Genomic DNA, 12090 nt, shown 5'->3' with positions numbered 1-12090 from the left:
TATTTTATTTTTATTGGAAAGGTGGATATACAGAGAGGAGAGACAGAGAGGAAGATCTTCCCTCCGATGATTCACTCCCCAAGTGAGTGCAACGGCCGATGCTATGCCGATCCCAAGCCAGGAGCCTCTTTTGGGTCTCCCACACGGGTGCAGGGTCCCAAAGCTTTGGGCCGTCCTCGACTGCTTTCCCGGGCCACAGGCAGGGAGCTGGATGGGAGGCAGGGAGCTGGATGGTAAGCAGGGCTGCCAGGCATTAGAACTGGCGCCCATATGGGATCCCAGGCGTGCAAGGCAAGGACCTTAACCACTGCGCCACTGCGCCGGGCCCCATCAGTCTGTTATTTAAGTGTGCCCCAATATTGCTGGTACAGACAATGTCAGTGTAGCATTCCATTGTCTAGATATGTTCAACAGTTTCATTGGAAATCCATCTTTGATTTAGAAGTAGGGATGCATATTGCATTGTATCTTCACATCTGGATATGGTAGTCTATATTACTCCATCACTATACATTCCCTTAAATGAGAAGCCACAAAATAAGGTCAACAACAATATGAAGTTAAAACAAAGACAAAACAGAAAAAGAAAATCACAATAGAGTTGAAAATCAGAGTTACAGAGAGAGAGAGAATCAGAGATATTCTGTCTTCTTATCCTCCTTAGGTGGCCTAATAGCCAGTGCTGGGCAAGGCTGAAGTCGGGCATTCATCCAGGTCTCCCATGTGGTAGGCAGTGGCCCAGACACAGGGAACTGGACCAGAAATGGGACAGCTGGGACTCGAACCAGCACCCGAATGGGATGCTGGCATCACAGGCAACAGCTTAACCTGCTATGCCACGATGCCAGCTCTAGTGAAGCTAAATAAATAAATAAATAAATAAACTCGCAAAGCCACTAAAAACAGAAACATTTAAGACTTCATATCCTTTCTAATACCTTCATATCTTTTATAATGTCTTTACTTTTTTTTAATGACTTTACTCTTTTCTAATTCAGTGTTATTGGCAGTTGGGCTTCATTAAGTATTCTCTAAATCTAAAGACAAAGTTTTGAAGAATTATTTATTTGAAAGGCACAGTTAGAAAGTTCATCCACCCATTCATCAGTTTACTTCCCAAATGAACACAGTGATCAGACCTGGGCCACACAGGAACCAGGGTTTTATCTCAGTCTCCTATGTGGATACAGGGGCCCAAGCTCTTGGACCATCTGCCGCTTTTCTAGTAGGAAGCATTAGTAAGGAGCTGTATCAGAAGTGGAGCAGCCATATGGGATGCTGGCATTGCAAGTATCTGATTAAGGTGCCCTGTCACAACACCAACTCCACAAAACTACTTTAAGTTCATTCAATCAGTGAAAAGCAGTAAGTTGGCCCGGCACGATAGCATAGTGGTTAAAGTCCTCGCCTTGCAAGCACCAACATCCCATATGGTCACCGATTCTAATCCTGGTGGCCCTACTTCCCATCCAGCTCCCTACTTGTGGCCCGGGAAAGCAGTCAAGGATGGCCCAAAGCCTTGGGACCCTGCACCCGTGTGGGAGACCCGGAGAGCTCCTGGGTCCTGGCTTTGGATTGGCTCAGCTCCGGCCATTGTGGCCACTTGGGGAGTGAACCATTGGACGGAAGATCTTTCTCTCTGTCTCTCCTCCTCTCTGTATATCTGCCTTTCCAATAAAAATTTTAAAAGTATTTTAAAAAAGAAAAGCAGTAAGTCAACCAAGTCACGTACATCCAATGACAGGTGCTGCAAGCTTAAGCAAGAGTTGGAGCAAATGCCAGGGTCCTGTAAGCTGCAGTGGACCAGGAGAGCTGGGAAGGCAGGTGGGTGGGAATTGGAGCCCTGGCCTGGAGCACTGGGTCTTCCTGTGGCCTTTGGCTTACAGAAGCCATTGGCCTATAAGGCACGGGAGTTGTCTAACCTGGGCTGGCAGCAGGTTGGAGTTCAGCTGGACATATCACTGCATAGGGAAGAACCACCCAGATGTACAGTGTTGGTTCTAGGGGGAAAGGGTGTCCATGCCCCTGACCCTGTAGTCCCTGGACCTCCAGCCACACTTCCCACCTTCTCTTCCAGAACCCTGTCATCAGCCAGTTCTTTCCGACCCTTCTGCTCTGGTCTTTCTCGGCCCTGCTGCCATCCGCTGTCTACTACTCCACCCTGCTGGAGTCCCACTGGACCAAGTGAGTGCTGGGACCCCTCCACTGAGCAGAATGTCCCTCAGCCTACCACCCAAGGGCGCTGGGCACCTGGCTGGGGCCTGGGAACCCTGCGAGTGGTCACCTCTGGCTTCCTGCAGGTCGGGGGAGAACCGGATCATGGTGACCAAGGTGTATATCTTTTTGATCTTCATGGTGCTGATCCTGCCATCCCTCGGCCTCACCAGGTACATGGCACTGCCTCTCCGATTTGGGACTCAGGATTATGTTTAGACAGTGGAAATGGTTTTGGAGTCAACTGAAGTCTAGCGTGGCTGGGCTGGCCTGTGGATGCTGGGGAAATAGCTTCCTTCCTTCCTTAACAAACCAAATGACACGTGGGAACATTCCCTGGAGACCTTCCTGCTAGGGAGGCTGCAGTCACAGGTTTGCATGTCGCCCGGAAGGATGCTGCGCAGTGCACGTGGCATGGCTCAGCACCAGTGTGGGTCCTGAGGAATGGGAAACACATGGACTGCCCAGGAACACTCGCTCATGGGGCTCTCTTGTTTTCCAGTCTGGATTTTTTCTTCCGGTGGCTCTTTGACAAAACCCTCTCGGAGGCGTCCATCAGGTTGGAGTAAGTATATCAGCCGGACTGAACTCTGCAGTCACAGGCCTGGGTAAGGGTCCCGGAAAGGCTCCAGTGGGGATGCCTGTGGTCAGAGCTGCAGGCAGTGGGGGGTTCAGGGCTTCCCCAGCTCTCTCGTAGGTGCTGCTCACACTGTGGGAGCACACCTACTGGGCGCTGCACCTGCGGCAGTGTGCTGAGGCTCCAAGGTTCTCACGTAGCCAGAGGCAGTCTCAGTCATTATCACTGAGCCCAGAGCTCAGGGGAGAGAGGGCACTGCTGGGCCCCCGTGACTCCCCTAGGAAGGGTGGCCTGGCAACAGTGGCACGTGACCCTGATGGTAGTGTTTTGTTAGGATTTTTGTTGATTTGCTTTCCAGATTTATTTGTATTTTTCTTGAAAAAGAGTTAGTATGAGAAGTGCTCAAAGAGCTTTGACCTGGTGCTTCACTGCTGGGCTGGGCTGGGCCGAAGTCAGGAGGGGGAGCTTCTTCCAGGTCTCCCATGTGGCTGCAGGTCATCTTCCCCTGCCCTTTCCAGGCCAAAAGCAGGGAGCTGGATTGGAAGTGGAGCAGCCGAGACATGAACTAGCACCCTTGTGGGATGAGGGCAGCCTAAAGGGGGCAGCTTTACCAGCTATGCCACAACTCTGGCTCCATGTTGGTGTTTCAAACTTCTCCCATACTCACCTAATGGTGATAGTTCAATACTTTGTACATCTGTATTTCATTTAGCATTTTAGAAAGGCAATTTAAAAAAAAAAAAACACTTTTTCTTTGAAAGGCAGAGTTTGGGAGGGAGAGAAGTAAAGGAGAGAGAGAGATATCTTCCATCTACTGGTTCATTTCCAAATGGCACATTGGCTGAAGCTGGGCTAATCTGCTGCCAGGAGCCAGGAGCTTCTTCTGGGTCTCCTACATGGTGCAAGGCCCTAAGCACTTGGGCCACCCTCGGCTGCTTCCCCAGGTTCATTGGCAGGGGACTGGACTGCAAGTACAACAGCCTGGTCTCTTATGGGAAGCCAGTATTGCAAGTAGTGGCTTAAGCCCTCATGCCACATCAGTGCCAAAGGCATTAAAATATATATATATATATATATATGTATACACACATATAATTTGCAAGGTGCAGAGAGGATATTTCCCCATCTGCTGCCTCCCAGGGTGCTCATTAGCAGGAAGACAGATTGGATACCAAATGGCTGGGACTGGAGCCAGGCACTACAGTCTGTGATGTGGGTGTCCCAGGTGGTGTGCCAAAGCCTGTCCCTCCGTTCACCTTCCAACACCTATGAACACGTGCTCACTCAGGAGATGAGGCCCAGAGCGATCCTGTGACCTGCCCCAGGTTTCCCAGCTGGTTAAGAGAACTGGGAATCAACCTCAGCCCTGCCTGCAAAGGCTCCCCTGGGCTTGGAGTGGCCTCTTCCAGGGGCCAGTGGATAGGGTATGCTGGCAGGACAGGCTGAGGGAATGGAAGTGGTAGCTGCAGATCTATTTCTGCTCTGCTGGCCCCTGTCTGGCTGCACAGTGGCTTTCAGACTGCAGGACCCAGTGGCCATTCTCAGACTTGATCTTCTGTGTGCTGTGCCACACCTGACACCCGTGATCCTGAATTGCTGTCCACACCAGCCCTTGGCCAGCCTAGCCACGGCCTCTTTCCACAGCCCCTGGGAGCTTTCATTCATATCCTGCAACTCCAGACCTCAGCGGCCGGAGGGCTCAGCTCTCTTGGGTGACCTCAGCTGGACCCAGGCCCTTCCTGCTGCTCCACTACTCCCCAGAGTTAAAATGTGTGATTAACGCCATAGGTGTCACCCAGCTGCCCCCTCCACCTGCCTGCCTGCACTTCAGTGCCCGGCATTTGCAACTTTCTAGACTTTACTTCTCCAGTACCCAAACTTGGAGCCGCCAACACGTGCTCCCCATTCCGTAATGTCTTGCAGTTGCTCTTGCACAACACCTTGTGGTTCACGTGTCCCCACTACCCCGTGGAGTAGCACACGCCTGTGCCTCTGTATGGAGGGGTCCAGGACTCCCCCTCGCCTTGCTGCCTCAGACATGGCAGCCCTCCTCTCACACCTGGGTGATGTCTACCCACGTGGCTTCCTTCCCTCATCCCAACAGAACACTTACCCTGCTCTGGGCAAGTCCCCTGGTCCACTGTGCTGGTGGGCTTGGTTGTATGCCCCGTCGCAGGTGCAGGGTGGACGCGGGCTAGGTGAGGGATGGGGCTGAAGCCCGTGGCTGTCCCTGCCCAGCCCAGGGCCCTACCTTTCCCTTTGCTCTCCACTCACAGACCCCGCCTGGGTCCCCAGGTGTGTCTTCCTCCCTGACCAGGGCGCCTTCTTTGTGAACTATGTCATCGCCTCGGCTTTCATCGGCAACGGCATGGAGATGGTTCGCCTGCCGGGCCTCATCCTCTACTCTTTCCGCATGTTCATGGCTAAGACGGCTGCTGACCGCAGGAACATTAAGCAGGTGCTTCTGGGCAGGGCCTCTGACTGGACTGGACACAGGGGCTTCTGCAGGAACAAAGCCTGTCTTCTCCCAGCCTCTGCTCCCACTCACAGGCTGCAAGGAGAGATTTTGGAGGGCTTGCATTTAAAAAAAAATTATTTTTATTTGAAAGGCAGAGTTAGAGAGGGGGAGAAAGAAAGGGTTTCCATCTGTTGGTTCACTCCCCAAATGGCTGCAACTGCTCAGCAGGAGCCAGGGGCCAGAGCTTCTTCCAGGTCTTCCATGTGGGTTCAGGGTCCCAAGGAGTTAGGTCATTTCCACTGCTTTCCCAGGCCATTAGCTGGATCAGAAATGGAGTAGCTGGAACTTGAACCAGTGTCTATGGCATGTCAGTGCCAGGCAGAGGCTTAAGTTGCTTTACCACAGTACCAGCGTCGGATTTTGCATTTTTACAAACGTTTGTTTATGGAACCTGGTGCGGTAGCCTAGAGGATAAAGTCCTTGCCTTGCATGCACCAGGATCCTGTATTGGTGCCGATTCATGTCAAGGCTGCTCTGCTTTCCATCCAGCTCCCTGCTTGTGGCTTGTGGCTTGGAAGAGCACTGGAGGATGGCCCAAGTCCTTGGGACCTTGCATTTGCACGGGAGACCCAGAAAGAAGCTCCTGGCTCCTGGCTTTGGACAGGCTTAGCTCTGGCTGTTGTGGCCATTTGGGGAGTGAACCAGTGGATGGAAGATTTTCTCTTTCTTTGTCCTTTTTTCTGTATATCTGTCTTTCCAAAAAAAAAATTTTTAAATAAATCTTTCTTTTTTTTTAAAGAACCCACAAAGATTTGAGAGACAGAAAGGCTCAGAAGAGAGAGATCTCATATCTGTTGATTTATCCCTGAGATGACTTTAACAGGGCTGGAGCCAGGAGCCAAGATGCCCATCCAGGTGTCCATGGGGGTGGCAAGGGCTCAAGGACTTGGGCCATTGTTTGTTATCTTCTCTGGGCATGGAAGCAGGTAGCGGGATGGGAAGTGGAGCAGCTGAGACTGGAACCCACACTCGATATGGGGTGCTGGCATTGCAAGCAGTGGCTTAACCCACTGTGCTATGCTCTAGTTCTAGGGCTTTTGCATTTTCATGCTTTATCCCAGCCATACACACAGACAGCTGAAACCCCCACATTGTCTTCCATGGCCCCCCATCTGCATGCATAGGGTTACAACCATGGCTGTCGGAGACCTTTGGGGTCAGTGGTACTTGTTTTGAGTCCCTGAATGGGGTAGCGTGGGGTTCTCATTAGTTTTCCTCCACCACGGTGGGCACTGATAGAGGGATTGGCTACCTTCTTTTGTCTGCTGTTCAGGTCCCCATTCTATGCCATGCAGCAGAGTAGGCCCGGGCTGGGGGGCTGAGCCGGTGCCAGCCTGATGCCCTGAGCTCTGGGGAGTTGATCCTCAGTTTCTCAAGGGCCACTGGGCAGAATGATTAGAACCAGGACACACGAGGAGAATCCGCAGCTCCCTGAGCCTTGGGAGTGGAGCTGGAGCAGGCCGGGTGGGATGGCATGGGACAGGGCAGTGGCTGGCTCCTGTTCCCCCAACCTCTCCTGCCCCGCGCTTACCTGCCCACTCAGCCTGCCAGGAAGGTATCAGAGTGGGACCAGTCTGTGTCACCCCCACTTCTGCTCCCAGAACCAGGCATCCGAGTACGAGTTTGGAGCCATGTACGCGTGGATGCTGTGCGTCTTCACCGTCATCATGGCCTACAGCATCACCTGCCCCATCATCGTGCCGTTTGGTGAGTGGGCGTGGAGCCGGGTGGCTGACTTCAGCTGGCCCCCACACTACCCCCAGGAGAGCTGCCACCTGGACATTAGGGAGCTCTCAAGCCAGTAGGTCTCTTTTTTAAAAATGTATTTATTTTTATTGCAAAGTCAGATATAAAGAGAGGAGGAGACAGAGAAAAAGATCTGTCTTTCATTGGTTAACTCCCCAAGTGGCTGCAACAGCCAGAGCTGAGCCTAGCTGAAGGCAGGGGCTTCTTCTGGGTCTCCCATGCAGGTGCAGGGTCCCACGGCTTTGGACAATCCTTGACTGCTTTCCCAAGCCATTAGCAGGGAGCTGGATGGGAAGTAGAGTAGCTGGGATATGAACTGGCACCAATATGGGATCCAGTGTATGCAAAATGAGAACTTTAACCACTAGGCTACCACACCAGGCCCCCAGTAGGCCACCTGTAGCCAACAGAATCACAAGCTGCTGGGGACCACATGCGACACCAACTTCATTGCATTCCTCCTATGTCCCTGCCTGAGGTTCTATGCCAGGTGACTGCATTGTTCTAGGTTGTATTTTTTTTTTTAAGAGCTATTGATTTATTTGAGTTACAGAGAAAAAGGAGAGATAGATCTTCCATCTGCTGGTTTATTCCCCAAATAGCTGTCCCAGGGCTGGGGCTAGCCAAAGTCAGAAGCTTCTTGCAGGTCTCCTGTATGGTAGTGCAGGGGTCCAAGCACTTGGGTTATCTGCTGGTGCTTTCCCAGATACATTAGCATGGGAGTTGATTGGGGCTGGAACAGCTGGGATATAAACCAGTGCCCATTTGATATGCCAGCATTACAGGCGATGGTTTAACCCTCTCCACCACAATGCCAGGCCCTCCTGGTTGTTAACAGCCAGTAAGGCAGTAAGGTGGTGGTGTTGTAAGAGTTGAAGCCCAGGCTGGCATTCTTATCCCAACCAGGTGCCAGTGCACCGTGTGGGTGATTACACTGACTTCTCACCAGTCCATTTGTTAGGAAGGAGAGCCAGGATTTGAATTTAGGGACTGTTTCATTTTAAGGGCTGGAGTCTTAGCGGCCAAAGTAAAACATCAGGAACCAGCAGACTAATGGAAGACTCTAGAGAAACAGAGCATCCAATAGACCCTTGATAGCAGAGGGTTAAGGCTAGGAGAAAGTTTATTTGCCCTGTGTATTCTATTGTATGATTTGAATGATTGCATATATATTCATTGAAAATAACACAAAGCATTTTAAAATGAAGAACCTGGCATAAAACGCCTCACATACCTTCCTGCCCCAGCCTTGGACTGGGGGCTGTGAGTGGCTGCTGACAGCCATGCGTGTGGGAGCCTGGGGCAGGGGCTTTGGCTCAGAAAGGGTCTGGGAGGACTGAGGCTGGGCATCCACATGTGACACAGCCTGCTTCCCAAGAGGAGCCTGGTGCTTCAGAGTCCTGAGCAGACAGAATCTCAGGAGACTTAGGAAGGGGGTGATGGGTACAGGGGCAGCTGGACACGAGCAGCAGGATGTGCTCCTGCAAAATTCCTGCAGTCACGTAGTAGGGCAGCACTCAACTCTAGACATGTGTAAACTGAGGACCAAGGGGCAGAGGCACCTGGGGGGCCTGATGAGAACCCTGCTCACTGCCCCTCCTCCGCAGGCCTCATCTACATCCTGCTGAAACACATGGTGGACCGGCACAACCTCTACTTTGTCTACCTTCCCACCAAGCTGCAGAAGAGGATCCACTTTGCTGCCGTGAACCAGGCCTTGGCTGCGCCCATCCTGTGCCTCTTCTGGCTCTACTTCTTCTCCTTCCTGCGCCTGGGTGAGTGCCTGGCTCTTGGCCTGGCTTTCCCACACCTACATCAGCCAGTCAGATCCCTGTTTGAAGGGCATCAGCTTGGTTCCCAATCAGAATGTGTGCCTCAGGCCGCTTGGGTGTCTAATGAGAACATGATAAACCTCGCAGGGGGCAGGCTGGTTCCGTGAGGAGCTTTAGCATGGAATGGCCTGCTCATGGCCCCAGACATCCCTAGACATAGGGGTAGAGATGGTCCCTTTCTTGGCACTGCACCCAAGGAGATGGAACAGCTGATCCAGAATACTCCTTGGGAGTGGTGGCATTAAGACACACGTGACTCTGTCTTAGGCTAGGGGAGCCCCCATGGGCACCCTGAGACTGGAAAAAACTGATCCAGCCAGGATACTGGCAAAATGCCCTTGACTTGGTACCCCAGTGTCTTAAGATGAGAACAGGGACAATGAGAAGGCACATTCATTGTGCTCCTGGCTATGGAGATACCACCTGCTGCTGGGGTGAGAGGGTGGGCTGGGAAGGGAGGGGCCTTTTTCCTTTAGTTCCTGCCAGAGGGCACTGTCATCCACTGTTTGTGTACCAGGCGCAGCCCTTCTGGACAGGGGGAGGGTGAGTATGGGTGGCAGCTGCCCCCAAGGCTGGCATCCCTGTGTCCCCAGGTATGAAGGCCCCCGCCACCCTGTTCACCTTCCTGGTGGTGCTGCTCACCATCCTGGTCTGCCTGGCCTATACCTGCTTTGGATGCTTCAAGCACTTCAGCCCCCTCAACTATAAGGTAAAGAAGCACCTGCTGCTGCACTGCCAGCTGGGACCCAGGACAGTGAGGCTCCGCCCATCCTCTGCCACCTGCGTGTCTTGGCTCAGGAAGCCACCTTCTGGAGTTTATCCTTGGGGAAGCCATGGGTCAGGTGTCGGATGCGACTCCCTCCCCTCTTTCCTGCCGCTGTGGGCTGCTGGCAGCCTGGTGCCAGCTGGTAGTTATTCTGGAGGTTAAGTCTGTTTGGAGGCTGTTCATTTAGGGAGATCAGTTTTGTTGGTTGTTCCAAGTCTTTGCTGTTATCTGCAGACAGAAGAACCAGCAAGTGACAAAGGAAGCGAGGCTGAGGCCCGTGCGCCCCCACCGTTCACGGTGAGCCTTCCTCACTCCCCTCACTCCCCTCCGCAGTGTCTGCTGCCCACCCTTGCTCTGTTAACCGTCTCCAGCCAGATGGGCTGTGGCAAATGTGCTTTGATCAACTCTTGCTGGATCATCTCTTGCTGGGGCAGAATTCCCTTAGTCACGTGGCAGGCTAGTTCTCCCAGTGTGTCTACTCAGAAGGAAGCCCTGGGCCCTCTGCACGTTAACACCTTGGTCATGGAACCAATCATTAGCCCTGGCAAGGTGTCTGGCTGTCTGCTGCTGTGAACGTTCTGTGTGTGGGGTGTTTGTCACTTAAGCCAAGACAGGTCAGTAGACCCTGCGGTTTGAAGCTTGATCCCCAGCACTGTGCCTGCTGGTGTGTGAGGGCACCATACAGGCTTCCCTTTGGAGTTCATGAATGTGGTGCACCTGCTGCAAAGGCAGGCACTGTGGAAAACACCAGGATTCCTGCCCTCTCTGGTGCCCCCTGCTTCTAGAAAGGGCTGGATCAGACAGCCACTGGGTCCCCAAGCTGTGACCACTGCCTTTCTGACAGCCCAGGGCTGATGTCATGGGCCGTGTTCTCTTTGGGGGTGCGTCCCCTGTCTATCCTGGGACAAGCCACAGAGCTCGCTGCCTAGACCCACCTGTGGCTGGGTCAGGGCAGGTATGCACTGCTCATTCTCGGCCTGGGTCTGTGGAGGAGTTGGGTGGGCTCGGTGCCCAGGGTAGGCAGCCTAAGCCTGGGGTAGGAGGAAATTTCATCCATACAGACCCACTCAGCATCCCAGGTCCCATGCACCACAATCTGCCTGCCTGTGCAGACTTCCTGTGTGAAAGCAGAACACTCCCTCAACCCTCCCCAACCCACCAACTTTGCCAGGACATTGGTTTCCTGAGAAACAAAGCAAACTTCTCTGCTCTGCTCCCTCAGTGGGCTGGCGAGTCTGTACTTGTGGTCTCTTTGGCCCTTGACCCCATATCCTGATGCCACTCCCTTGCACGCCTGCTCCTGCTGGGAGCTGACTCCCCACCTGTCCACAGCCTTATGTGCCTCGGATTCTTGGCGGTTTTGCCTCAGAGACCACAGCCCTGTCCCCGCAGCTGCAGCAGACCTATGGTGCCATCCACAATATCAGCGGAGCACTGCCGGGGCCGGACAGTGTGCTTGCTGACTTCCAAGAGGCCTGAGGATGGGTGAGTGGCAGGCAGGGTGGGGCCGCATGCATGGGAGCCCAGGAGGAGACAGCAGGTGCCTCCACCCCTAGCTGAGCTCACACCATTGCTCCATGTCTTAAGCTCCACTGTTGTTATGAATGGCAGAGCTAGTAGGACCTGAGCTCTGTACCTGGGATTGGGGGAGGTGGGGCAGGGAACTGGGACTACCTGCAGGGCATTAGGGGCAGGAGTCGGTCCCCCTCATTCCTGGCCCCAGCAGCTAGGAGGGGAGTGCACACAGCACCCTCTCCTCCTGGCTCCTCACATTCCCAGCCCAAGCTGCCAGCTCTGCAACTGGGGCCATGTGTCGGGGTTTGTCTTCCAGGCTGATGTACATTGGACACTGTGCAAGCAATGGAGCATCCTATGAGCAAGGGAGCCCCCAGCCTGAGTGCCCAGCACCGCCTCCACCTCTGCAGGCCCCCAACCAGCTGGTAACCCCTCCTGCAGCAGGCCATCCTGGATCTGGATGGGAGGCCGGCCCACGGCCCCTCCAAGCTAGAATGTGGCGGGAGCTGGAGGGGTATGCCCCTGCAGCAGCCCCCTGAAGGCCTGTTTTCCTATCATGTTTCCTGGGATAGATGCTGTGGCTGAGCCATGGCCACTCTGCAGCAGGCAAGGACAGCGAGGACCACTAATAAAGTGCCCACTGGGCTGGACATGACATCCCACCTGTCTCAGTGCTATGGGGTCCAACCCCTTCAGGGTGGAAGGGTAGTTGGGGAGGGGGGTGTCTGCTGCCCTGGGGATTGTGATCACCAAAGGCAGGCCCAGTAGCCCCTTGGACTCTTGCCCTAGTAGCCCTCCACTCCCACTGCCTCCAGGGGGTGCCCTTTCTAGGGCAGCACAGTCAGCCAGGGCCTTATCTCCTGCAGGCCCCTGCTGCCCTGGCCTGTAGGCTGTGACCCCTGCTCATCAACGGGTTCCAGCC

At 53.7% G+C, this 12090-nt stretch overlaps 1 protein-coding gene across 6 annotated transcripts in view; it reads left to right on the top strand.

Moving 5' to 3' along the window:
- TMEM63A (transmembrane protein 63A) overlaps positions 1-11823 on the top strand; it is a 34033-nt gene extending 22210 nt beyond the window's left edge. For 5 of the 6 annotated variants that reach the window (XM_040968242.1, XM_040968247.1, XM_040968246.1 and 2 more), the window contains 8 exons: positions 2078-2184; positions 2301-2387; positions 2717-2779; positions 5087-5249; positions 6911-7016; positions 8663-8830; positions 9481-9596; positions 9888-11139. In XM_040968242.1, the coding sequence (XP_040824176.1) occupies positions 2078-2184; positions 2301-2387; positions 2717-2779; positions 5087-5249; positions 6911-7016; positions 8663-8830; positions 9481-9596; positions 9888-10226 (1149 nt within the window). In that variant the 3' untranslated portion in view covers positions 10227-11139. Of the gene's footprint in view, positions 1-2077; positions 2185-2300; positions 2388-2716; positions 2780-5086; positions 5250-6910; positions 7017-8662; positions 8831-9480; positions 9597-9887; positions 11140-11484 lie in introns of those variants that run through there. The other variant, XM_040968243.1, reaches the window with a different exon arrangement.
- The last annotated feature ends 267 nt before the right edge of the window (positions 11824-12090 follow it).

Source organism: Ochotona curzoniae, unplaced genomic scaffold (assembly GCF_017591425.1).
Source record: "Ochotona curzoniae isolate NIBS_2020 unplaced genomic scaffold, NIBS_Ocur_1.0 scaffold_4683, whole genome shotgun sequence".
NCBI classification, from domain to species: domain Eukaryota; kingdom Metazoa; phylum Chordata; class Mammalia; order Lagomorpha; family Ochotonidae; genus Ochotona; species Ochotona curzoniae.
This window is presented reverse-complemented; position numbering and strand designations above follow the sequence as displayed.